The sequence below is a fragment of the Simochromis diagramma genome, unplaced genomic scaffold (genome assembly GCF_900408965.1).
Source record: "Simochromis diagramma unplaced genomic scaffold, fSimDia1.1 OVJJ01000816.1, whole genome shotgun sequence".
NCBI lineage: Eukaryota > Metazoa > Chordata > Actinopteri > Cichliformes > Cichlidae > Simochromis > Simochromis diagramma.
In genome coordinates this window covers 9,977,477-10,004,319 of record NW_024386908.1, presented here as the reverse complement: position 1 = coordinate 10,004,319, position 26,843 = coordinate 9,977,477, and the positions used below count along the sequence as shown (strand labels likewise).

Genomic DNA, 26,843 nt, shown 5'->3' with positions numbered 1-26,843 from the left:
AAGTCTGGAGTCTGTTTATGATTTAGGGAAAAGCTTTTATGCACATTTAATGCACATTTATTGTATAAACACTTCATAGGAAACACCAGATCAATGCTGTTCAGGGCCCCTGTTTGTTGTCAAACAGCCTGACATCTTTTTTGGTGTGGATTCCACTGGATGCTAAAAACATTCCTTTGAGATAATAATCCATGCTGACATCCTTGTACTGCAAGATTTTTTGCTGCACATCAATATGGAAGGGAATTTTGCTGGATTCTTTGATGTAATGGGGAGGCCACTGAAGTCCACTGCACTCATTGTAATGCTCCTAAAACCAGTTAGACAAAACCAGGCAGACATTATAAATTTGAAAGTAGTCATTAAAAGATGGTAAACTGCAGCCATCAAGACCCTGAAGCGCCATGGGAAAAGATCCATGCATTCTTATACTGCTGCACTCAGCATGGCCCGTTGACACATGGCAAGCTGGGTCCATGGATTCAAGCTGTTGATGCCAAACTGTGACCCTACTGGACTATTTGCATCCCTCAGCACAAATCAAGATACAGACCAAGCTATGCTTTTGTGTGCGCCCTGAGCAGACTTGTTCTTGACTGACAGAACTGGAAGCCATTGTAATCGCTTTAAAGTGAGATCTGCTGTGCATTGTGAGAAGATGGCCTACCCTTCCTGTATATTTGCCTCTGACCTCTCTCTTCAACAACGCATTTCTATTTGCTAATTTCTGTCTGCTTTTTTGCACCAAGCAGCCCATTTGTCACTATTAGTTCTTTTTCAATGTTTAAAGTGTTTAATAACTAAAACTCCTGACTGGAATATGCAGGATTTCTATGATTTAGACTTCTGTTCCACTACTGCCTAAGTGGGTAATTGCATGAACAAGCAGGTGTTCAGGTATTTCTAAAGTGGGAGTACTAATGGGAGCACTAACTCGCTGACTGCCATTAAATGTTGCTAACAAAAAAAGATTTGGACTTGAAGAGGAATATTATAAGATGCTAGAATTTAATCTTGGCGATTAAACATTGACATGTGACAACAGGGATTAGAAAAAAACACAAGTAATGATAAGTGATTAATAAGATCTACATAAAGTCTTTGCTAGTTGGAAACACACACAGACTCTTCATTCTTTTATCAGTGATTAATGATACAAAAGTGATGACTGAGCAGGGAATGTAGGAAATGCTTTCATGAGTCCTGATTAGGCCAGGCGTTTATGCGCCCACACTTACAGAAGCACAACCAAAGATAATGAGTGTGTGTGTAAAGTGCTCTTTGACAACTCCAGTAGGGAAGGTAATGAGTGTGTGATAATACACTCAAACAAGAATTTAATGAGGCACAGGTACGAAGTGTTGCTACAAAAGCACAGAACGCAAAGATGAGGAAAATTCATCTATCTCTGATTGTGATCCTACTGTACATAAACCATCCAGACAATGCATTCAATCTTTATGCATTCTGATCAATAAATACCTAATAACCCAAGGCACTGGAGGCAGCATCTTTAGGAATACAAACCGGTGTTTTAATTTAGCACCGTACTGCAATATATCAAACATCAAAGGGTGTGTAATGACAAAGATGCATGTTTAGAGTGCTTGTATAGTTATTTCTATACTAAGCCTTTACATAATCATATTTCAATTTTAGGAAAAAACTAAAGATAAATACAGAGACACTCCATGTCCTTTCATATAATATGGCTTCTTTAATTTTTTTCCAAGGTCACCATTGATCTTGAGTGCTAACAATGAAGATCAAGGTCAAATGTTTTGCCAACCTTGGAACTCATATCGTCCAAGGCCCAGTATATTTGTTGTGAAGCAAATATTGTGCAGCACATCCACTTGATATATGTTTGCCCCACCCTAAAAGCCCAGATTCACTCCTTGTGATATGTTTGGTTCAGTTCAAATTCACTTATTTATTTTATTTATATTAATTTCTTGACATATAATTACAGTTTTAGTGACTTTTTGTAAAGTTCAACAAATCCACTTGTTTCTAATTTAATTATGTTAAATCTTTATCTATATCATTATCTCAGCACTGAGCAAAAATAATTTGGATTCTGATATTTGCCATAAATTGAACAGCCTTGGGGAGAAGGGTTCAGCATAAACGACCCAAACTGTGGTCGCCCGCCATTATGTGCTGACACACAGTGCATCGAAAAGACAAAGCGGCAATCTCTGCCAGATGTGGCGCGTTGTGACTTTAACAAAATGAAAATCAAGTTAGAAGGGGGCAGGCCCGACACATCAGAGAACATCCAGTAGACACTGGATCCACACAGACATGGGCCAAACAGTTGCAGGTAAGATTAGGCTAATTCAAATCTGGTCCAGTTTCCAAAACTGTTTAATTACACCTCATATATTCAGGTTTTTCTAAAAAAAAGTGCTATAGTTAAAGTTTGGAGCAATGAGAGCCTTTTTATCAGTTTCAAGTAAAATAAATGGAAAAAACAAAAAAAACAAAAAACAAACTGTAGAAAGGAAACTGACAGAAAAGATCATCTTACTTTTGGTCAAATGCAACCGTTCCACAAGCAAAACTCATGTATTAAAGAAAAAACTGAGTTTTGCAGAAAGAGCAGCAAACGGCAACAGATGTCTGCGTTGGCGTCATCGTACTAGATGTAGGTGGAAATTTCACTGCATATGTCTCTGTTTGTGTCAAAAATATCATTGTGCTAGCTTCGTTTTATTTCATCAAAAAAAAAATAACACCTTCACAGATATCGACTGTCATTATGATGTGCAGGTTTTACTTTGTTTGGAAGAAATACAATTATTCAAGGAAGTTCACAACTAAGTCTGTTGTTTACTTCACATTTACACAACTTACTGGATGCGTGAGGCAGTGTGACGAAGAACGTCTTGAGGCGACAGGCAAGCCATTCCATGCTCTCGTGAAGGTTGGCCAGTGCCTTGAGGTCACTGACATCACGCAGGATCTCATTCTGTGGGATTAACTTGTCTCCGAGGTTCCCAGTCAGCACCTCTGACTCCTTAGCAAAAGCAGCCCTGAATGATGGACGGGGTGAGGGATGTAAGAGTGTATGGTTAGAATGACAGGCACATTATATTTTTGGCAAAAGAAAAACACAATTTAACCATCAATCAAGTGGCAAATACCCATTTAAAATAAAAAAAATAGCTGGTATTAAAAAAAAAGTTGTGAAAGCATTGACGTAGCTCAGAGGAGACTTTGTGAAAGGCACTTTAATCGGTCCGCAGTGTTACATTCTTTGGAGGAATTTATCAGTGATTGGGTTCCTGGTTGGACTCAAAATGTCTGGTTTGCAGACACTGAGTGGATTTTATAAAAGCAATAATAGAAGTAAATTTTTTAAAGTAATAAAATAATGGATTGTCGAACAGAATGGATGTGCACACGTCTCCTCTGTGTGTTAATGCGTTCAACTGAAAATAGCTCAAATTTTATAATAATCTTATGCTTATGTGCTCAGTATCTCGGGGTTCAATTATTGCTTTGACCTTTACAGTGACTCACACACAAGGGAAATAAGAAGGGCTGAAAGCTGGATGGATACAGAGATAAACACAGAAGGAGTGGAGGGGAAAACTGTGAGCAATTTTATGAGTGCGGATACTTAAAAAAAGGAAGAAGTTTCCACTAGCTCAACAGTTGGTGGGAGAGAAAAACAGGTGACGGAAAACATTTAGAAAAAGAAGCCAAACACAAGGCAGAGATTTACAAAGTGGCCAAAACAAACACGCAGAGATGCATTTGGCGTTCAAGCACTTGTGGTTGCAGAAGCATAGGGTGAGACCTGGGAAGCTGGATAACTTAAAATCAAAACTGTACTGCTGCAAACACACGACATGTCAGCTAGCCTCCAGAGTCACTAGGATACCCGCAAGATCAAGATTCTTTGAACAACAGATGGGTAAAATAAACAAAACCCACAAGCTCATACGTTCTCACTCGGGCACAGGCATGTGTGGCTTATTAATGAGGCTTTATTAAAGCACTGGGCTGAGAGTCGTGCAGAAGCTAATCCCCTTTCATAGTGATGAAAACATCTACGGCTCTCAAATCAAACAGCCTTATGGTCTCCCTCTTGCTATCTCAGTGCTCTCTGCGCGCACGCGTGTGTGTGACTAAGAAAAGGGAGTGTATGAGAGAGGAAGAGAGTGCACACAACAGATTGACTTTCTCTGGCCGCATAACCAATTTATTTATTTACTTTACTCTTCCGCTCCGATGAGCTCCAGTGTTCCCTGAAGAGGGTGCACATTCAAAGGCAATTTCGATAAGACTGACCCCCCCCCATTCCCTGCCTCTGTCTGCTCTCCTTATATTTTCCTATTTTGTTCTTCCCTCGTTTCCTCACCTCCTCCAGATAAAGGGCGTTTAAAAGAACAATCATGACTTCTTTTACAGGCACATCTTAGTCAACAAGAGGGGGGTTCAAAACATATGTGAACAAAGACGCAAAAATGGGAGGGAGGGATTAAGTGCGTGATTGCTCAAGTGTGGTTGTGTACATCCACGTCTGATTCTGTCTGTGTATCTACTGTGAATGTGAGTATGTGCTATTCTTACATTATTTAATTCTGCACATACATAACGAATGAATATGAATGAGCATGTGTACATGTGCATACTGTTACTGTGCATAATTTGTACCTGGTGAAGTCTTCTTCATCCTCTCTCTTCTGTCGGGTCTGTCTGGGCTGGGCCATATTTGCCCAGTTAGGGAGGGACTGGAGCAAACGACTGATGTCTTCATCTTTAGCCCAGGAAGCACTGATGGTCAGCTTTTCCTCACACTGGACGATGCCCCTGAGGGAAAACAGACATAATAATGCAAACTTAGGCAAGAAATAATTTGTAAAAAGGTGTTTTTAAGTTCTTGCTCCTAAAATAGAAACACATTGTTAATAATATTGGAAGAATATCAAGAAACTAGTTTCATTTTTTTTTTTCATCTTACCAACAGATAAAGAACTTAGTGTAAAAAATTAAATGAGATTTGTAGTTAAAAGGCATATGATGTCATACTACATTATTATTAGTTTTCAATTACAACGACAGTGTAACAATACAGTGATTTGGATTTACTGCACTGAACTGTCACTGTGTGTGTATTAGCATTATTAAATAGCCGATAATGTGGACATTCAATTTTTAACTTTCTGAGTTAATGGTTTTTAATTTTTGGGCATATCCCTCTGTGAGCGTCTTCTTCACTAATAGTTCGTTAACTTTATCCTTATTCATCTTATAAGGGCCAACATGAAGAATCATAAAATTGTGACTCATCAGTCACACAGGCTGGGGTATCAATTCAAGCGCCTGCATATTTTAATTAAAATATAGATTTTTCGGACTATAAACCGCTAAATCAATATTTTGATCCTACCTCTAGCTTTAAAAAAAACTCCAGTATAATTTTTTTTGCTGTGCATGAGCCATACAGCAAGTACAGCTAAATAATATCTGTTTAGTACTAACAAACAGAACACGAGCTAATCAGAGAGTTGTGAATGTGATTTACGACCATCTTTACTGACATATAAAATAAAATTACAGCAGCCGTGAATTGGCTTGAGGACGATCTGTGGCAGAGTGCCAGTATCTATTTGCTTTGTTTGCCTGTGCCTATGTTAGAGAAACTGCTTAGTTCTGCAATTATTACTAATACCCCAAGCACTCCGGGGTATCACATTCACATCTGCAACCACACACATAAGTGGGGCTGTGGGAGACAGAGACCTGTTCAGAAACACAAACACACACACTTTATCACACGGAGGCCCCAGTGAGACTGAGGCTGACCTGTGACAGGGTCCAGATGGACTCCCAGCAGTCTGTCAGTCCTTTCTTGTGTCTCCTGCCCTGCTTATCACCCCCTCCATATCCTCTAGTCCTCTCTTTTCCTAGCCAGGTGTTACATGGTACCAGAGGCCACAGATGAACAGCTTTTCACAGCACTGTGTCTGTGTGTGTGATTGTAAGAAAACGCAATAACCGAATTTCTAAAACAATGTATAAATCAAACCATAATAATTAACCTTATAGTTTACCTTCCTGCCAGCCTTCTCTGTGTTTTTTTACCTGTAGGCTGTGTTGCAGATTTCTTTGTACTCCTTGAGCTTGTCGCAGACCATCTCAAGGAACTGGTTGGAGTAGGCACTCAGGTCCTGCATCAGGCTCATCAGATCCTGGATGGCCTTTTCCACCACCACTGTGCTCTAAATGGAAAGAAAAATAGTTTTAGGGTTTTTTTTAAATTCTAAACATAAAATCTCTGATTTCAGCTTTAAGAAAAAACAAACGAAATTCAGTAATAAACAAAAAGGGTAAAGGTACATTTATGTAGATGTCACTTCACATCAGGTCTGTTGGAGTAGCAATGTAATTGGAGTAATCCAAATTCCCTTGCTTTGCCCTCACCTGAGGCTGGACTGACGACTAAAGCAGGGAACCTTGTCAGAAGTCTTAAGACTATTAGTGAAATGTTTGATTCTTTGTATGTAAGTGCATCAGCGTGAGTGCACATATTTTTGTACGTGTGTTTTGAACTTCTGTGTTGTGTGTGCTCTCAGGCTTAAAGTGAGTGTGTGCGCATTTGTCACAGTGCACCCATCACCAGGAGCCACGGCAGGGCTGTGACAGCAGCCATTACAGATTAGCCACTCCTGCGTGACTAATAGCTGGCCCGGGAACAGCAGAGCAGCTTCATATCCCCAGACACACTCACACTTACACACATCAAGCAAACTTTTTCAAAACACACACCTTTGAGCAATTTGAGAGCTGTTAAATAAGATTACAACTCTGTATGTTCCAGTTTGCTGCTCCCAGCACTTAACCAATCCTAGCCTACATCTGTAATAATAGTGATAACTCACTATTAGTCTGGTGATAGCCTTGCTGCAGCTACTCTGAAACTACAAGAGTAGCACAGTGAAGTGCAGAATAATCCCCTGCGACCATTTACAGAAAGCCAATCTTAAACAAATGATTTCTATTTCTCTTCGTATCCCTTCTCTGATATATGTGAATATGTGAATTTCATATGAAGTTTCAAGTGAAGGTGCGAAATAGAAAACCTACATTTTTTTTGCAAAAAACTAATAAAATGAAAAATGACTTGCGTTACTCAAGATACAAACAGCTGCAAGAGTAGCATAGCACCTTGTTTTTTAGTGCTGTCTACCAAAATGTCATATACAAGCAGACAGCATATTCCAAAGTCAACATTTATTTACTATGACCTTAAATGTAGCACTGTGTGAAAGTCTCAAGCCATCCATCTGTTCTTCATATTTTACTAGGAAAATGGAAAATAGGTGGAAGGATGCGTTAAAACATCCAAACACACATGGAAATACAGAAAATAAGGCAAAAAAAAAAAATCTAAATTTGATCTGACCACCTTTATTCTTCAATACTGCTTGAAATCTTTTAGGCAAGCTTTCTTGTAGTTTCTTTAAGTAGTATTCAGGAATAGTTCTCCAGGCTTCTTGAAGGATATTTTAAAGCTCTTCTTTGGATGTTTGCTGCCTTTTCTTGCATTCACTGTCAAGATAATCCCACACTGCTTGAACCGGGATCTGGGGAGGCCAATCCATGACTGATAGTGTTGCATTGTCTGTCTTTAAAATAAGTAGCCACTGCCAGTCAGAAGCCTTCCAGATGGTACTGCATGGTTAGTTTTAAGTGGCTGTCTTAAAAACAACAAACAAGAAAAACATTCCTTTGAAAATGATCGGGTAAAAAGACTTGACTGATGATGAGTGAAAAAACAGCCACTGCCCATAGAAAAAATTTACAAAACCTCCAGAAAGCCGGGACAACTACTGCTCAACTATTACTTGGAAGTAAGATATAAAGAAATGAGTGGTGGCTCAAGACATTTACACAGTACTGTATGCAAATAAGCTATGGTATCAATGAGCGTCTTGGATCTCAACGATGTAATTACCATGTACAAGTATTATATCTACTATTCTACCATTTGTAATACATTAAAAAAAAAGGTCCATACATTCGAGGTCACTAACTATCTGGTATGACTAACTGGCTGCTAGACTAAAGGGGGCAGTAGTGACTATAATTGATCATCAAAAAAAAGAAGAAAGAACCCCTGATGTGATAAAATGATATTAATATTAATAGCTCTTTCTCTGTTCAGTTTCCCCTTCGCTCATTCTGTCACATGCAGACGAGCATGCACATGCACACACACAAACAGCAGCTACTCCAATGAGGGAGGTAATGATCCATAGCACTGCCCATACCCATGGAGTGCTAACCAAGGCCTCATCTCTGCCAAGGGAGCACCCTTTACTGTCCATGCCTGATTCCCTGTCAGCCTGCCAGGGTAGAAGGAATTACACAGACCCTGCAGGAGAGGAGGCTGTTAGTGTAGTTCAGGCAGCCACTACCTTCCTTCCATTGTGTAGGCTGCTAGTACTGTAAACTGGATTATATAAGAAGATGAAAAAAGTAATTTCATCATTGCTACTTTCTGTTACAGTGACTATGTCGATAATGTTGTCATAATAAGAATTTTTTGCCTTTTCCAGGGGTCTGGTTGTAAGGTCAGCTGTATGGTAAGGTCAGGTAAACTTAAACAAGTCAGTACTTTCATAATTATTAGTCATTTGGATTTAATTAGTTCATAAAAACAAAGTTTTTTTTTCTGTAAAAATAGGCTGATGCTGTAGCAAGACCTATTAATTGTTAAAAGACAAGTGCCAGTATGACTATGATAAAAATTAAACATGGCTTGCATGCTCATCATAAGGTTCTATATTCTCAAGTGATGATCAGTTGATATAAAAGTGCAGTGTTCTGGCAAATGCAACATAACAGAAAAAACACCCACAGATTAATATTAACGTCTTTGAGCAAGTACAAAAAAATTGCATTAATGTAAACTCAAGGGAAAAAGTTAAACAAAGTGAGGAAAAGGTACAATTTTGGTTTAGAAATCTGATATTCTCAACAAGTTCTTGTGCAGTCATAATCATAACGATATCCTGTTCCTGCTTTAAGGACAAAGAGCTGAAGAGCAGGCCAAGTCGGTGAATGGAGAAGAGTAAACAATGGATACCCGATCCATTACTCCTGCTCTAACAAATGCTCTTGCACTCAGCTCCCTTGTCTAATTTGCTCATTTAACACAGCCATTTGTCTTAGGCAGCAGCAATCATTAAAAAGTAATCAAGGGACAGATTGAGAAAGGGAGGGCTTAGACGGAGAGAGTAAGAGTGGTAGGGGAAAGCCAGTTCTGCTACATATCCTCCATCTTACTTGACTGTTACACAGGAGTAGACATGCTTCTCAATCTATGTCTATCTTACGCTCTCCCTCTGTGTAATGATTCAAGCTTAAAGGTCAACATGATGTGGTATCGAGAAAAAAAACAAACAAAATAAACAACCCACCCATATTTCTTGTGCAATTCTACTTCCTAGTATTTTATTACCCTAAAGCTGCACATGGTTGCACTGTGTCGCTACTCGTTTTACATCATTACTTGATAAACACAGTCATCACAGAAAATTAGACTTGGGTTGTGCAAATGGATCTTGAATTTGCTGGGGTAAACTGCTGTTTGGAAATGAAGGCCACAGCTATAGTGGTTTAATGAAGGCAGAGCTAGCACTCAGATTGGCGCCTCAGCGGTAAAATCTCTCAATGCATGGTCATCACAACAGAAACCACCCTCAAAGTAGTCGTTTCCTTTATTGGAGAGAGTAAAAAGAGCACAGCACAGGGAATGTCATTACTACAGTAAGAAAACAGTGATGCAATCACTAAACTCCCTACGCTAGCCGAATTTGTTTTACTAAACGTGTCATCAGGTTTTAAAAAAATTTAAGGTAGAAGGAATAAGAAGATTTTATTTACTGAAGCTCACTAGGAAAGTCCAATAACAGGCTGTGGCTAAATAACAGCTTCATGAGATTTCTCTACTGTGTTTTCAGAGATGACTGTGAGAAGAGAAAGCGAGAGATGAGGGCCTCAGGTTTGAATCGGAAACGGATCATGGATTTACCCCATTAAAATAGGGGGTACCCCTTGAGGTTGTGCAGAGGTCAGAGTGTTTAACCTTATGTTCTCTGACATTTCACTCATGCTCTAACCCAAAACCACTCACTCGTGTAATGCCTCTCCCATCCCATTCATGTCTGACCACGGATTGATAAAATAACACAACCTCAGCAGCACGTGCATCCATCCAACCACACACACACCCACACACCAAATGGGACACATAGAAAGATAACCCCTGGCTGCCCCCCTTTCCCCCAACAAAGGCTGTTCTCCTCTCCTGGGTAAAGAAGAACTGGGCATGAGTGGGACATTGTCTTGACAGATCATTCATCAACGTCACAGGAGAGCCAGTCTCTGAAGACTCCCCTGACACACACCGGATGGGTCTCATGGTTGTGCCTGCTTAACTGCAACACATGCTGCTTCTAATGTGTATGCATGTAAATGAGTGTGTAGTTTGTAATTGAGTTTGTTTAAGCTTAAAAAGTCAAGCTTAAACAGGGGCACAATGCCAGGTGTGTGAATAACGTCTTTTTTTAAATTAGTTTGTGCCACAAGCCAGTGTACCTCTAGTGCCAGTCCTAAGCCTGGATAAATGGCCAGGAAGGGCATTTGCCACAAATTTGTGGCCAAAACAAACAAGCGAATAATATAAAACAAGATTTCCATAATGAAAAGGTCAGGGCCCAGATTAACAATGGCCCCTACCGGTGTTGTTAGCCAACAGAGTGACGGTGGAAAAGGTGACGGTGTGCTACTTTTGGCCAGAGACAAGAGGAAGAGGAGAACGTATATGAGAGGACAGCGTGAGAAAAGGAGAAGATATGTACAGGGGTGCTAGAGGGTTGTGACTGAAGATTATGCTAGGGATAGGCTGTGATGGAGGCAGAGGATCTGCCATGGCGACCACTAAAGAGAGCAGCTTAAATCATACCAAGAAGACCACCTTTGTGATTTACTGTTGCTTGTTACATAAAAAAATTACTTTACAATGCCAACACTCAAGGACTTCAAACATTTTGTATATACTTCCCACTTATCATATACCCATAAAAACACATGAAAAAGAAAGTTGTCCCTGGACTCTGTGAAAAATTACTATACTCTGGCTGCTTTCATAGGAGGGATAAGTATCATCCTGCTGTATCATGGCGTCTTTTTGTTTTTCACACCACTGCCAAAAACTGTGAAAACTGTCTATTTCTGACGATTATACAAACACACATGAACTCCCTCCATCAATTATAATTAAGTACAAGCAATCAGTCCTCTAATGGACTGTATATAAACAAAACAGAGAAACTAACTAATCTGGAAGATTTTGAGAGAACTGTGAAACATAAGATGTACTTGGGAGATAAAAAAGGTGTGAAATGCATTGTTTTTTTATTGATGTCACAGCTTTTTCAAAAGCAAATATTCTGCAAATTCTTTATGAAGTTTTGAAAGCAGCTTTGAGGTTGATTGATCTATTTCCACAACTCATTTCGCTTATTCAGCCTGAAACTTCTTTTCATAACCTTTGAGTAAACATAATTGTGTTTACCTTTCATCTAAAATGGTAACATAACGAACACTCAGTTACTCCAGATGAAATCTTTGAAAATGGCAAAACAGATGTAGTTTTGAGTGCCATCGAATGAAATGCCAACATTGTAGAACCGTTGGTAAAATCAGCTCATCATCAAAATTATGAAAATCTAATCACATATTTATGTGAGGCTGGATATTTTTAAAATGAGAAATGGAAAATAACGGATTTAACTATGATGGCCACAGTAAGGCGTAATAAATTACTATAAAATAAATGCTTGTATACAACCTGCGGGTGGACAAATTGAGTTATTAAAAGAATGCATCTTTTCCTCCACCACCACCACAATCATGACTTTTAATACAAACATGCATTAAGCTTCGCAAGTGTTTTAATTGAGAGATGAGGAGCAATATCACACTTGAATGATTACAGATGGGCTTCTACACTACACACACCCTATTTACGCCCACACACAAACACAAATGCGGGGTAAAATATGGAGCTTCTGCACATACTAATCCTGGGAATCACTCTGGAGTTCAAATGTGCCATTTGAATCTCCACTGTGACCCCAAACTCCATTCTAGTAATCACCCCATAATCCCCCAGTTTTTTGGTGTTTGTGTTTTGGTTCCCCCAACCACTTTCTCACATATTGGCAAATACCATGAATTATTTATCACAACAACTCGATTTACATGTCGGTGAATGAAAGTTATATTTTATAATGCAGTTGAATGCTTTATGTTGGGGGAATGCATGTGTTTTCTGTGTTAAGCATTAGGTCTACATGTAAAAACATAAACAATACTCACAAAACACAAAGATTTTCATTTGCAGATTAAAAATTCAAGCAAAACCTTCTATCAGGAGCCTTCAGCCTGTTTTCTTTAAAACCAGAGGGCATGTCTGTGGTTGAGCTGACATTTTAACTTCTCCTTCTGTAACTGACTCAGTCCAAAGGCAAAGATTATGTCTTGTTACACACAGAAACTCTGTGGAAGCAAAGCGTGGTGTGAACATGCACCACCCAGGGCTGTTCAAGGTGTTTTCTTGGCTTATTTAAAGGCTCTCTCTAATACACCACACAATTCTTTTTAATAATATATAACTATTATAGTTGTGCGAAAATATATTTTAAAAAAATACTACCAAAAAAAGTACAGCTGTGTCACATATCGATGGCAGTGGCAGGTTATTGGCCCAGGGCAGCTGGGTGTTAGCCTCAGGAGTACATGTGTTTGGTGTGAGATAACCAGACAAAGGTGGGTGGCAGGTATTGTTAGACCTTCAGCAGTGAGGAAGGAGGAAGAAGAGAAATAAGCCTTTGAGGTGAACAAACTCAGAAGGAAGTCATAGTGTTCATTTTGTGGAAAAATAAAAAGAAACTTCTGCACTAATTAAATATTAAAGATAGACTGAAGGTGCTACTACCAAGATGAGAACATAAGATCACACAATCTCTAGAGAGCACCATGTAGACTTAGTGATTACAACTTTGTGTCTCTTGGTCGAGGAGGAAAAAAAAAAGATTGAAGGGACTAATTTTAAGCAAAGACAAAAGTGCTGCGGGTAAGAATGGTAAGGTGCTTTATTTCTCGATAATTCTTAATAGCTGTAAAACTGTCAACCGGATGCTTGGCCACAATCGCTTTCATGACAGATAATGTAGCACAGGGTTCCAAGCAACAGTCAGGAGAAAATGTTGGGAAATGGGAAAGCATTTATATTATTTATTTCTCTGCGAAAATGCCTATTTTGGTCAAATAAAAATGGTTGTTGAGCATTTTCCCCTGACAAACTTTTTACTAATAAATGTGGGACTGTGTGATGGTTTTACTTCTGGTGAAGATGGTTGTGTTTGTTCATCTCCCAGTGTGCTGAGGCAGTAAATGAGTGTGTGTGTCTACTGTTCATGTGTGTATACTAACTACCCTAATACCCCCCTTCCTGTTACCTCCCACCCCCACTTGTGCCACAATCACAGGGCACGGCTGATGCAGCTAACAGGTGTATTGTGTTGTGATTGCTGTGTCTGTTGATGGGAACGGGGAGCTGAGAGTCTCCTTAATAAAGAGAATCCCACCAGCACCAGCACCATCATCTCCAATGTCTATGTGTGTGCGCAAGGGCGTGATTGGGGTTGGGGGTGAGGTGGAAAGCAGGGAGCCAATCAACAAGAAGCGATCAACCCTCCACAAATAAACATTGCCTACACACATAATCACAAATAAAAAGGTCAGTGTCATTACAGTTACTGGAGGTGGAAGCGTGTGTGCATGCACAATTAACACGTGTATGTGTCTGCATGTGTGCCTGCTTCCAACCTTCTCTCTCTCACAAAGCTACATGTAAATATGAAATCTAAAAGGTCAACATCATTAGCAGTCCATTGGCCGCTGAACACATCCGCAATACCATGAGTGCTCTGGCAGCTGATGGCGAGTGAATGAAATCAGTCTTCATCTGGCTCAAGAACAAGTTATGTTTGTAGACAAACACCCAAAACATGCAAATAGGTGCACATATGAATAACAAATGCACAGACAATTACTCCATTAACATGCAGATACAAAAGGACTAGTTAGCGGCTATTGTGCGCAGACACTGGGGACCAAGCTGAATGATACTTAGCTGGAAAGAGAGGGCTGATGTGTACTGTAATTATGGCTCTGATGTGGTCTTGACTAATGAAGTAAACAAGCTCAATACAAACAATTCATCTGCACTCACAGACCCACTAAGAAACACAAGCGCACCAAGTGGCCAGCCAGGTGGCTCGACATCACGGTCTTCAGGGCCTGGGAAATGTGTTCTGGTGGGTTGGTCTCATTGCAGTTGTGTGTCCCCGCATGTGCGCACTGTGTATTCTTGTATGTTAGGACGTCACAAAGTGAGTGTGTAAAGGGGACACTAGGGGGGTTCTACCAAGATTAATGGAGCCAATCTCCACAGCTATCCAGCAGAGTGACCATACCCTCCCTATCCTGTTTTGCTCTTCTATTCTATTCCCCATCTCTCCCTCCGTCTATACTCCTTTCCCTCGATCTAACTCTAATTAAATGAATCAATCAGTGGCAACACTCTGGACAGATAGCATCACACTGCTGCGGCTACTGGCGTGTATGTTTGTGTGTTGCTTTACAGTTGCTGTTTAGACCCTGCAAAAAGGAAAGAAAAACAAGAATGAAATGGGAATAACTATGGTGACAATAAATGAGTGGCTGAGAGCAACAAAGACAAGGCAAGAAAGAAAGTAACCAGAAAAACTGAAAGAATTTGTAAACAGGCAGACATCGGTAGCTTGGCTGCCTTGCTCATGTTTTTTTTTCTTTTTAAACATTAACTCTCTTCTGGAGACTTATCAGCCCAGGCTATGCTATCACACAGATGCATGAATGGACATTAGCCTTTCCCACTGAGCTATATACAGCCCTAGAAAGCCCTTATCTCATGCTCCTAGTGGACAATATACAGCCAGTGTCACCTCTTAATCATATCAATTTGATGAATACATATACATGATATATAAAAACAGTATTTGACACCGCTGGTACCTAGTGATAGGAAAACCATTGCCCCTATCATTATAACTTATTAACCTATGCCTAGACTGAATGTCTATTGCTTATTAAAGGCTGCTTAAGCAAACATAAGCTGTGATATTCACCTTGACTCTTGTGCAGCCTTTCCACAAAGTCACTCTGTCTGTTTCTCCTGCAGAGATATCACTAACAAAAGGTCAAATAATTCATAAAACATAAATATATTTAATAACTATGATCCACTCCAAAAGTTAATGTCATGGAAATGCATTCATAAATATTCTACCCATGATATGTGAGGGAGCAATGAAAAAAAAGACCATGGGTAACCCCACCACATATTGTATCACAGAGGGTCAGAAGGATAGGATAGCATACATATTGTCTTGCTGTATATGTGTATATATATGAAACACAAAGATTACACAATAATTATGCCTTATTGTGTATACACAGGTTTTTAAAAGTGACCAATGGCCTATGTACGCGTGCTGCTAGGCTCTTACCTCAATGAAATTCTGCACCATACAAAACCCCAAACGCTAATATCTTCTTCCAATTCAAACTATTGCGCACATAAATTTTTGCTTCAGTGGTTGCAGAGAGCAGATGCATCTATAAAATGTGCTCCCCTATGGTTTGCTGTATGCGGCTGCAGCCAAGGTGTATAAGAGAGGGTGTTTAATGTTGTGTAGCGATGCTGGGCTATTCCCCCTCCTCTAACCATGCTGGTTGTGATGCCAGTGTGTGTCTTTCTTTCTTTCTGATAGCATCTGGCACAGAAAATACCAGGGGACTTAAAAGGGGCACATAAAGTACATATGTGTCCACCAACACCGTGGATATGTAGACACAAAGACACGTCTGATTAATCTTTAATTAATTAGTGCAAGCACAGAGACTCACAATATGATTAGATAGAAGTTCCTGACAAAGTACTTTACGCAGAACCAGTTCAAAAACTATTTTAGTATATATTCTCTGGATGAACTCTGTCAAACTCCATTATCAAAAGCTCTCATGACAACTAAGTGAATAGAAAAACTCCACACTGTGAAAGAGAGAGCGCAGTCTGTCATAACAGTGGCCATGTGGATGAAGGCCATCAAAGAAAACAGTAGGATGGCTCTCAAATTGGAGGCCAAAAACAAAATCACACACAGGTAGCAAAACATACACAACTGCTACCAAAACACACATGAAAAACGTACCATAAACACACAAATGCCATCCTGACCCTAGAATGTGAATCACAAGAGAAGAAGCAGGGAAGGGTCTTTTATTCAGCCCAATTAAAAAAGGCAAAAAGCCCAAACAAAAGGAGTGTTTTATTGCACTCCCCACTATCAGCAGAAAGGCTCATTAGCCACAGCAGCATAATTAGCAAGATGCTGAACTCCTCGTTAAGGAGGGGCCCGAGCCGTAAACAAACCCCGCTGAACTCCAAACGCCCACGGTCTCTCTCTCTGTAATGAACTGCCACCGCTGTTCCCTCCCAGTGAGAAAACCAAGCGCGCAGACAGTGAGGCTCTGACAGAAACAAACACACACAGCAAAACACGCACTCATACGCGTACACACGAGCTGACAACTCATATCCAAGGTCTGCCGCACAAACACCCACAGCAAAAACAAACTGGGACACTGTCTTCCTTGACAACTGCGTGGACAAACACACACTTACATACAAACATACATATTATAGACCGATATGCAAAAAATAAAGCGTGCATGCAAAACATACATTTTTACAATACTGGAGACACAGACAGGCATACCCACTAAACATTGAGAATCTGACAGCTGAGACAAATCTTGCCAACTGTCTGAATCTTGACTTTGGCATTGTTATAATCCTCAACCTGCCACGAACCTGTTTTGAATTAAAAAGACTGCCAAAAATCAGCCACGTGAGCCAGTGTTTTAGCAAGTCACAATGAGTTGATTCGATAGTTTGTAAAATCGAATCAACAAAATAAAGCAAGGTAGATATCACAAGATCAGGACAATAACAAAACAACTATGTGCATGCATGTGCACGGGCCCTGACTGTTGAACAGGAAATAATTACTAGGACACCTAAAGAGAAAGCTGCACTTGCACACATAGGCACAACACGAAGAAACATCTAAAAAGTGAAGCCATTTTTCTTCTCTGCTACAGCGGCCATGAAGTGTCACAGTCATGTGGTGTGTGTGTGTGTCATGGACACACTGAATTTCAGCCACAAAACCCTCAGAAGGTCAGCCATTATTACCAAAAATTTGTTTTTTGCAGACAAAGGCCCATGAAAGACACATATAAGTGCTACGACATATATGTGCACGTGTGTCACACACTGTAACCACCACTTAGAAACAGCTCCAAAAAGATCAAGCACAATTTCAGCATTAATTATGATCCTGTGAGATAGTTGGCAGGCTGATCATAATGATCTGAGAGAGAAAGTGAGGGAGAAGGGATTCTGAATCTGTCTGTCTAAAAACCTAAACCAAGAAACAGTTCACAGAAAACAGTGAGGTGAATGTACGTAAACAGCTGCATGCATCCAGACGTGCTATTCGCATATTGTGGGTGCACACAGGTTTGTGAGGTTTTTAACACCAAAAGAGTCCAATGCACTTCAGAGTATCCAGATAAAGCAAAAATGCTGACAAACCTGATCAAAGCTGGTAGATAATTTCAGTAAAAAGTTTGGAAACCCTATGGAATTACCAGGCTTTTCCTCATTGAAGTGATAATTATAAACAATCTGTTTGAACTAATAACACACAAATACTTTTCTTCTTTTAGGTATTCATGAAACATATCAAATGATTTCTTTGCAACTGTAGGTAGTCACCCTTTGCACAATCATTGTCCAGTCCATGAGTGTTCAGGTGTCCACTTTACACTGAGAAGATTGTTGATTTAACCTGATGATAATTTTTAAGGACACAATTTGTGATGTTGAGTTGTGTGAGTTGTGTTGGCAATACTCTCCACGTTTGTTTCCATTACATACATAGTATTGGTACATTTACAAGTGTTAAACGCTATTACCAAGCATTTAATTGTTGATTGGAATATGGTGAGTGTCTCTTACCTGCAGTAGGGGTCTCTGGACACCGAGAACCTTCATGGTATCAGCATTGGCAAGAATCTTCAGAGGATCAGCTGCCTTGCTAACTGCCTCGATTTCCTTATTAATCTCTGTCCGTACCTAATGGTTGATTGACAAAAGTTTGCGTCAAATAGTATATTTACAGGGGAAATGAATGAAGATCTGTTTTCCATGCCATTCCATGGAGTGAGGTAATCAGTAATCAAGTAAATGATCAACTTCCCCCAAAACCTTGCTTCCAGAGAAGGACTTCTTCACAATCCATTTTTAAGTAATTTCGTAAAACCTACCTCTTTTCATTAGCCACAGTATGAGAGTTGATTTTTACTTGTTTTGAATTGTTTTTTGTATTAATGGTTTTGCATTTTTATTCTGTTCTTAATGTTAAGCACTTTGGTCAGTACTTGCTGTTTTAAAGTGCTTTATGAATAAAGCTGGCTTCGCTTGACTTGACAAAAGATGCAATAAATGAAAATAGCTGGGAAAATAGATCGCAGCTTGAAAACAACATATCACGTAGGTAACTTAAAAGTGAAAAGAAAATCTAAGAAACTGAGAGACAAATGTTTCCATGAGGCAGAATTACAATTCCATTTGTGCTAAAGCAGTTTTAAACCAAACAAATAAAACACAGATTGATGCAGAATAGATTTCATTTGTGCAGGAAACTCTTCTGTTTAAAATACATGCACCTGCAAACAGGAAGAGATCTATGTTCTATCTATGGCCACATATACTTGGAAAATAACGTGTAGTTGCATTAGCACACCTTATTCTACTGAGCTAAGACCTTGAAATTCAAACGCAACAGTGGTCTCTAGTACTATGCCATTTCGTTTTGAACATGACTAGGCCCTGAAAGTCCATGCTTCAAAACATCAGGTTTGGCTCAGATTCTTCCCGTTGAGCTTCCTTTCATTCACACGAACACTGCTTGTGGTTTCCTGATGTAAGAAGCTAAAATCGCAGGTGAAGCGAGCTTTTATTCTTAAGAAATAAGGCCTTGTGGGTAACCTGTGTGTGATGCAGTTCTAGTGTTGTGAAAAGACTGCAAATTTAGCATCTGAGGAAACCACTGTGAAACGGGGATGAAAAAAAGTCAAAGTATAAAAATATGCCTACATTTCAATATCTAAATGGGAGAGAAATAAAGGCCCGGTGCAAACAATGTTGTGAGCGTCTTGCTCCCTCCCCCTCTTCACTGCAGAGTTTTAAAGGTTATCAGCTAATGAGGCAGGCTAGAGCGAAGACACAGCAGCATTTTGAACTTTTGAATAGCCTTAAAAAAGTTAAACACACACTCTGTAAGCAAGCATTAGTCATTTAACAACAATGAACAATCCAAACTACTAGAAATGTGCAAGTTTCAAAAATATGAGCAGCTTCAGTTACATTATATTAAAAAATTTCTGGGAATGTATGTTTATGTATTTAAAAAGTGTTAAAGTGAAACTAAAAATTAGGGCAGGAAATCAACATGTGATGTAAGATGTCAAGATATATGTGTATTGTTTACTCTATTATACATATACAATGTTATAAAAAGTTTATTACCACAGACTATCTAGCAACATCTAAGTAACTGTAAATATAAAAAATAAAAAAATATAAAAAAATAACAAAATTATACTTAAATATGCCTGAAATAATATACATAAAATAATAAATCTTTCTATAAATATTGTAGCTTTCCCCCCCAAACCCAAAAACCTTGATTTCTCTTCAAGGTATCTTAAAAACCTTTGCAGTGATGTGTGTTTTCTTATTCCAACAAATCCTATTGGTCTATTGGTATTTTATGTCACTCCAAATAAAACAAAAAAGTAGTTTACTTTTTTCTTTTAAAAACAGGCAATACTGCTAAATCCACCCAATTTTAAGAACTATAGGACAGTACGAAAAATAAATCAATTAAACTACACTAAGTCAAATTTATTTGTGTTTATTTGTATTCACAAGTTTACACTAAGTGAATGCAGTATAAAAAAAATCAGTGTTCAGTGAGAGGAGATATATAAATACAATAGCATCTACAATACGTTTTTTAAAAATCCAGCATTTACAAGAGTTTGAGATTGTGTCTATAAAAAGCAAAAAAAAATGTTAAAGATGTAAATTTGGCTGTTGTGCCATTGTGCTTCTTCTCACAGAGAAAACTGAGAATATGTGTTTTGTTTCGCTTTGGTCTTTCTGTCCAGAATGGTGTTGTAACCAAAGGACTTTGACATGGAAATGCTGACACAGCAGATTAAGTGCATAATTGTACAAGTAGACAATACTGAAAGGGATAACAGCTAAATTTAAATTAGGTCGAGTTTTGTTTTGTTTTTTTAAACACTACCTGGATTTTTTTTAGTTCATTAGTAACCACAGCAGATGTTGACTGCAGTGGAAGAAGTTACAATGAAGCGTAGCTGCGGTTTCTTAATGTGAGGCATTGATTTCTGGGAAAGCTGGTGTTTCACTAAAGCGGTGCACTGACTGCTGATATCGCACTCTGTGAGAATTCATAAAATCCATCAATTTGTCATTATACTAACCTGGTTAAGGAACAGATCATTAATGTAGTAAGTGAGGAAAGCTCGAAGCTGGCACTGCTTGGCTTGACCTGGCCCCATGTTCATCTCTATTTCCTTAATGAATCTGAAAAGAAAAGGAAAAACATACAGATTTTAAGACATCAGAAAAACACCTGTGAGTAGTGGCTCATGTTGAAGTATACAGGCTTGACACCAGCAACACAATAACACTGTATCACTGGATCCAGCATCAATTCAAGGAGTAAGGTCTGCCATAGAAGCAAATTTTGGAAAGCTTTAAATGCCCCTCAAGATGCCTTTCAGTAGGGCAATAAAGCTTAAAGGCTCCAGTGGAGCTCCTTAGAGCCATTAGGGCAAACTTCAGTTAGACTAGCTAACTCTCAGCTGTGTGTTTGCAATAGTGGATGTGTACAGAGAAACACAATGGAAAGTAAAATAAAAAAAACAGAGCTTTACAGAGTTATTAATATGAACCAATCACAGCTGCAGAGTGTATGCTCTCAGAATTCTTCCCAAACGCTGGTGTCTGCTTGGTCAGATAGGGTCAGACAGTTATATATGGGTTTGTAGAGGCACATACACACCTCGTTTGTCAAAGAATCACTGGTCACTGGCCTTGTCTCACACACACACACCACAGGGCAAACCATGCAAGAGTAAGTGCCTTCTCAACCGCTCAGCACATATAAATGCACAAATAAATCAAACTCCTCACAACAGAATTCTTTGACCTATAAGACAGTTAATGTATGACCTCAACTTCCAGAACAGAGAAACAGAGAGTGTGTAAAGACAAGGAAAAACGAAATGCTTTATGTGGGAAGATCTTGAAAAAGTGAAGACAGGAGATGAACATAATACAGGTCTGAGGCTGTGAAGATAACTCCAATTGGAGATTCAGCTGGACATAACCATTTGTAAAAAAAAAAAAAAGAAGGCTACTCCATTGCCTGGTAACCTGTCTCCGTGCTTTAGTAATGCGAAGTGGAAGTTAGGGCCCACAGGCTGTAGCATTGCAGACAACTAGTGACACTTAGTCTATGCTGGAATATAGATCAGTGAAGGTGGATGATTGATTACCTAAAGCTTGCATAAACACACTCACACACACACACACACACACACACACACAGAAATGCCCACAAATAAAAACAAATCTCAAAAAGCACACAATGAGCACAAGCCGTGGGATCACACTACTCAGCAACTGTACCCAATTAGTCAGCAAGAGCTGAGCCAGTGTGTTTCTGTATGTGCGTGCATCCTTGTGTGTCAGAGTAGGCAAGAGAGACAGGGTGAGCAAGAAACCTAAACCTATTCTAAATCCTCCATTGATTCCCACTGAAACTCACCACAACAGAAAGTTAAGTAGGAAAAACTCTTCTGTGGCCTCATTAAAACCGTCAAGCTTGCAAAACCATGGAGCCCAGATATATATAAATACACACACACACACACACACACACACACACACACACACACACACACACACACACACACACACACACACACACACACACACACACATACATATATATACATACATACATACCTACATACCTACATACATACATACATACGTGTGTGTGTGTGTGGTTTTTTTCCTGTTGTTGACAACTTCATTTCCAGAAATCGATCACAGGATAAAAGTTGCCAGGTTGAACGTGCATCGTGCTGTTCTGCGATCCCTCGCACACTGTCAATATTGTCATTGTTTCAATACAAGTGCCAAGATGATGAATCTATAAGTTGGTGTGTGAGCACAGATGGATTTTTGTAGGCAGGGGTGATAACGTTTGAGTAATGTAGCAGGGACGAGGCAGTAAAACGGCTTTGTGTATCCAGACAGCCATCTGGCACCGAGCCGCGGGCCCATTCCCCGGGATACAGAGCCCATGGGTGATGCGAGGAAGTTTAGCAAAGGTAGCTTGGCTAAAAGCACTGTTGGGGCCCACAGTGCTTATACAGCCCAAAGAGCACATGTTCAGTGAGCAAGACAACACACATTAAACAAAATGTTTTTGAGTGGCTTCAGAGAGATCATTTGGAATATAGAGTAGTGAGCCTGGTTAAAATGTAAATGGATAAATAACACAGGGAAAAGCACAGACGAGCTGTGACTTCCAAATGGATCCTAAAAGAAAATCTCTCCCAGCTTATTATCATTACAACCACATCTTCCAAACGTCTGCCTTGCTGGTGGCATGGCATACCGTAGAGAGAATAACAACTTCTAATGATGCTGATGATGGTGATAACAAATGACAGCATAGAAGTTAAAACACACATGCAAGCCCTCACAAACATACCCATCTAAAAGCCATTAACTTGCCTAAAAACTCAGAAAGTACTCTTCTCTGCAGCGTGTAGAAGGCCATTTGTAGACACTGCGAGCAAAATCTCAAACAGAAACATGGGGAGACAGACTGTCCTCTCACTGAAGAATGACAGCTAGCTTAATATGATCTCTCAAGGCTACAGCTGAGCTTGCTTTTACACTTGTCTAACCTACCATTTTCACCTGTTATCATGAGCTACAGCACTATACAACAGAAAATGACTTGGTCTGATAGATTCTCAACTTGTCTGGTTTGAATTCTCTCTGCATTAATGGTGGAAAAAAAGTTTTCTATTCCCCTGAACAAGTCTTGTCTTGCTATATTAAGTAGCCAAAGCATATTTCAGACACGCTTTAAAGGGCAAAGTAGTACTGTTTCATAAAAGCAGCCAACATCCTTAAGGCTCTCTTATTTCTACAGAAATAAATGTGCATTTAGACCTGCATACCAGTCTAACTTACCTCATAAAAAAAAATCATACTAGCAAAGTTACCAGTGGGCAAATACATAAAATGCTTTCTTAACTGGCTTCCAATTAAAAGAATTATTTTTTTTTAAATTACTCATTAATAAGATGCGTTTAATGCCACCAGACTTCAGTAACACTGCCCATTTAGCTGATGATGCTGTTATAATTGGGCCCAATGTGATGTTAACAATGTCAGTTTCATTGAGAGGTGACAACAAAACACACCAGTCAACCATATGGCAGGTGTACACAGCAGAGGTGTCAGCCAAGTCGCTAAGGAGCCGCTGTGGAAGCAGTGGAGAGACACAGCAGCAATAATGCCGTGTAGATTCACCCCTGTGTGTGAAATCTTAATAACCTTAAATAATCTGCGTATCTACTCTCACTCGCACAGACACACACAGACACACACACACACACACCTTTTTTCCAGCTGCCCTAAAAATAATATGACAGTCACTGACACACCGACTGGCAAAAAACAGCAACACAGCCCAACAAAGGAAATGAATCACTGAAGGGACAACAGGATTTCAGAGTGAGTCCCTGTAACCCACAAACGACACATATAGTGCTTAATGTCACTACTCAAACGGTTTAAAGACACCACGATAACACAGTCGGATCTTCCAAAAGGATAATATCATAAAGCAATACATGTAAGGAGTTGCTGTTAACTTTATTTTTACGTTCATTTTTCTCCAAGCTCTTTTACTAATGACCAGAGAGTCGGGCCACTGTATAAAGTCTCCTTTAGCACATCTTGAAGATTATCAGTGGGGTTAAGATCTGGACTCTGCAGTGGCCAATCCATGTGTGAAAATGATGTCTCATGCTCCCTGAAGCATTCTTTCACTATTGTAGCCCAATGAATCCTGACACTGTCATCTCGGACTATGCCCGGAAAGAAAAGCAATCCACTGACAGAAAAACCTGGTCATTCAGTACATTCAGGGAGTCAGCTGACTTCCTTCTTTGGCAACATAACGTTGCTGAACCTTGACTGACCAACTGAAGCCACCTCAGGTCATAACACCGCCCCCACAGGGTTGTTCAGTAGGCACCAGGCATGATAGGTCCATCACTTCATCTGCCTCTCATTTTACCCTGATCCACACATCACTCTGGAACACGGGAAACAATTGCCCCAGAGTCCAATCATTATATACTCCCTCGCAAATTGAAGCCTATTTTCTGATTAGTCTCACTGATAAGTGTCTTTTTTTTTTTTTAAAGACTATACAGTTGTTTGTTTAGTCCCATTCCCTTGAGTTCTCTTCACATTGTGTGGGTGGAAATGCTCTTTCACTATTGAATTCTACTGTTGACACATTTTGATGGGATTTCACCAAATACTTAAATAATCTCTGATCACGATCATAAAAAAAATATAACCCTGTTAAATAATTTAAGATGATGGTTCACAGCAATCCTTCTGATTGTCAATCAAACGATTTAGTATTTATCACTAATAAAATGTACAACCAAAGTAATGTATTTAAAAAAAAAAAAAAGGTTAAGTATTACTTGACTCCATATTGCTACATTTAGGTTGAAGCAATCTCTCCAAAACAGCTATTCCTTCACTACAGGTGCAATAGAAGCAGTGACCAGGCAGACACAAAACATAAAATGAATCCAGTTTCTCTTCTAAAAGACAGACAGAGTGGCTTCAGAGGCAGCAGATCCCACACACACATATCTTCACACAGATGCCAAGACTCCATCACTCATACCCTTCCAAAACACGGCATGCGGACAATACAAGCCCCAAACAATAAAAACATACCCAGACTTTCATTCAAATTCAGTGTTTGTTAAACTCTGTATTTCACTCTGGATCCAACATGGCTGCACACTTGCACATTAAGTACAGTTTCTTAGCAGCCACTGTAGATGATTGTACTTGACATCATGTAATTATCTGTCATTAGAAAACAGATGTCAGAGCCTAGGGTCTAGAGCTGGATAATTCTAGGTGTCATGCCCCATGTGTAATCATGTTAAGAAATAACATTCCTGACAGGCATAATATATTTATGCAAACATGAAACTGTCTAATGAGTGAATTTACTGTATCCCAATGGCTTTGTGATTATTCGGAGAAAGCTAAGGTTGGAATATTTTTTTTAGATAGGTAAAACAAATGAGAAGAGACAAGGACAAAAAATGTTTTTAAAGCAGTTTGGAATTCATCTCCCACTAGAAACTAAACCTAAGGTAACAAATGCATCTTTAAATGGAAAGGGCTGGGATCCCATCATCTATCTCTATCTGCAGCAGCAGAGTAATGATGCTGAAAGAGAAATGGGATAAAGACAGAGATTTAAGAAAGACAGCAGAATAAGAGTGTGCTGAGATCGATTAGGGACTCAGCATTTTTAAATCTCCCTGAATTCCCCTCAGGCACGAACCTATCGGCTATGGTGAATTCTGATTTCACTGCCCGGAGAGGAAGGCTGGTTCTGTAAAGATCTGTCACACATCAAGGACAGGACAAACAGCACCTCTGCCAAATAAGAGAGCAGCAGGATAAGTGAGAGCAGGAGTTTGTGTCTGTGCATAACTGCATCCATGGCATACTTATAAAGTGTGTCGCACTTACACACACACACTGCACAGACATCTCTGGGACACTTGAAATCACTATTTTAATCTTTCTTACGATGGTACAAGCCACTTAAGGGGGATTTCAAAACTCATAAAAGGATTTCAATAGATAGGTAACACTTTATTGGCTTTATCTCACAAGTAATATTAGTGTCCGTTCCAACTAATTTCCATCTTTTAATTGTTATCCAACTGCATGTTCTACATTGATTCTCTTGGATATTACACACTCCAGTACACACTACTTAATTATTTCTACAATGGTTTTACATTGATGAAGCTGCACCTGAGGATATAAAGATCTACTCAAGAGCTTTCAAAGCACATAACAGCAGCACTGAGTCAAAGAATACTTGATATTATAGACAACTTTGGATGAACGATGTTCCAAGCAAGCAAATGCCACATTCACCACAGGATGGCACTGTGTCAGCTTTATCTAGGAGCTCAGGCTTAAAGACTAAAATTAAAAGGTAGATGCTTTCTTTATAATAAACAGATTTAGAATAAGAACTAAGTTGCCATTTGGTATGTACCGATTTTAACCCACACAAGATTTTCTGCATGGCTGGGTATGTGAGACTGGAATACAGAGGAAAGCAAAAGAAAGTGACTGATAAATAGTTTTTGTTTATTTTGTTTATTTA

General features: G+C 39.3%; 1 protein-coding gene across 1 annotated transcript in view; it reads right to left on the bottom strand.

The window, feature by feature from the left end:
• Positions 1-26,843, bottom strand: part of LOC120735736 (exocyst complex component 4-like) — a 131,225-nt gene that overhangs the window by 31,366 nt on the left and 73,016 nt on the right. The window contains exons 6-10 of the mRNA XM_040035347.1: positions 20,779-20,881; positions 18,221-18,337; positions 6,100-6,236; positions 4,669-4,824; positions 2,860-3,038 (exon numbers count right to left, since the gene is read on the bottom strand). Of these exons, the coding sequence (XP_039891281.1) occupies positions 2,860-3,038; positions 4,669-4,824; positions 6,100-6,236; positions 18,221-18,337; positions 20,779-20,881 (692 nt within the window). The remainder of the gene's footprint in view (positions 1-2,859; positions 3,039-4,668; positions 4,825-6,099; positions 6,237-18,220; positions 18,338-20,778; positions 20,882-26,843) is intronic.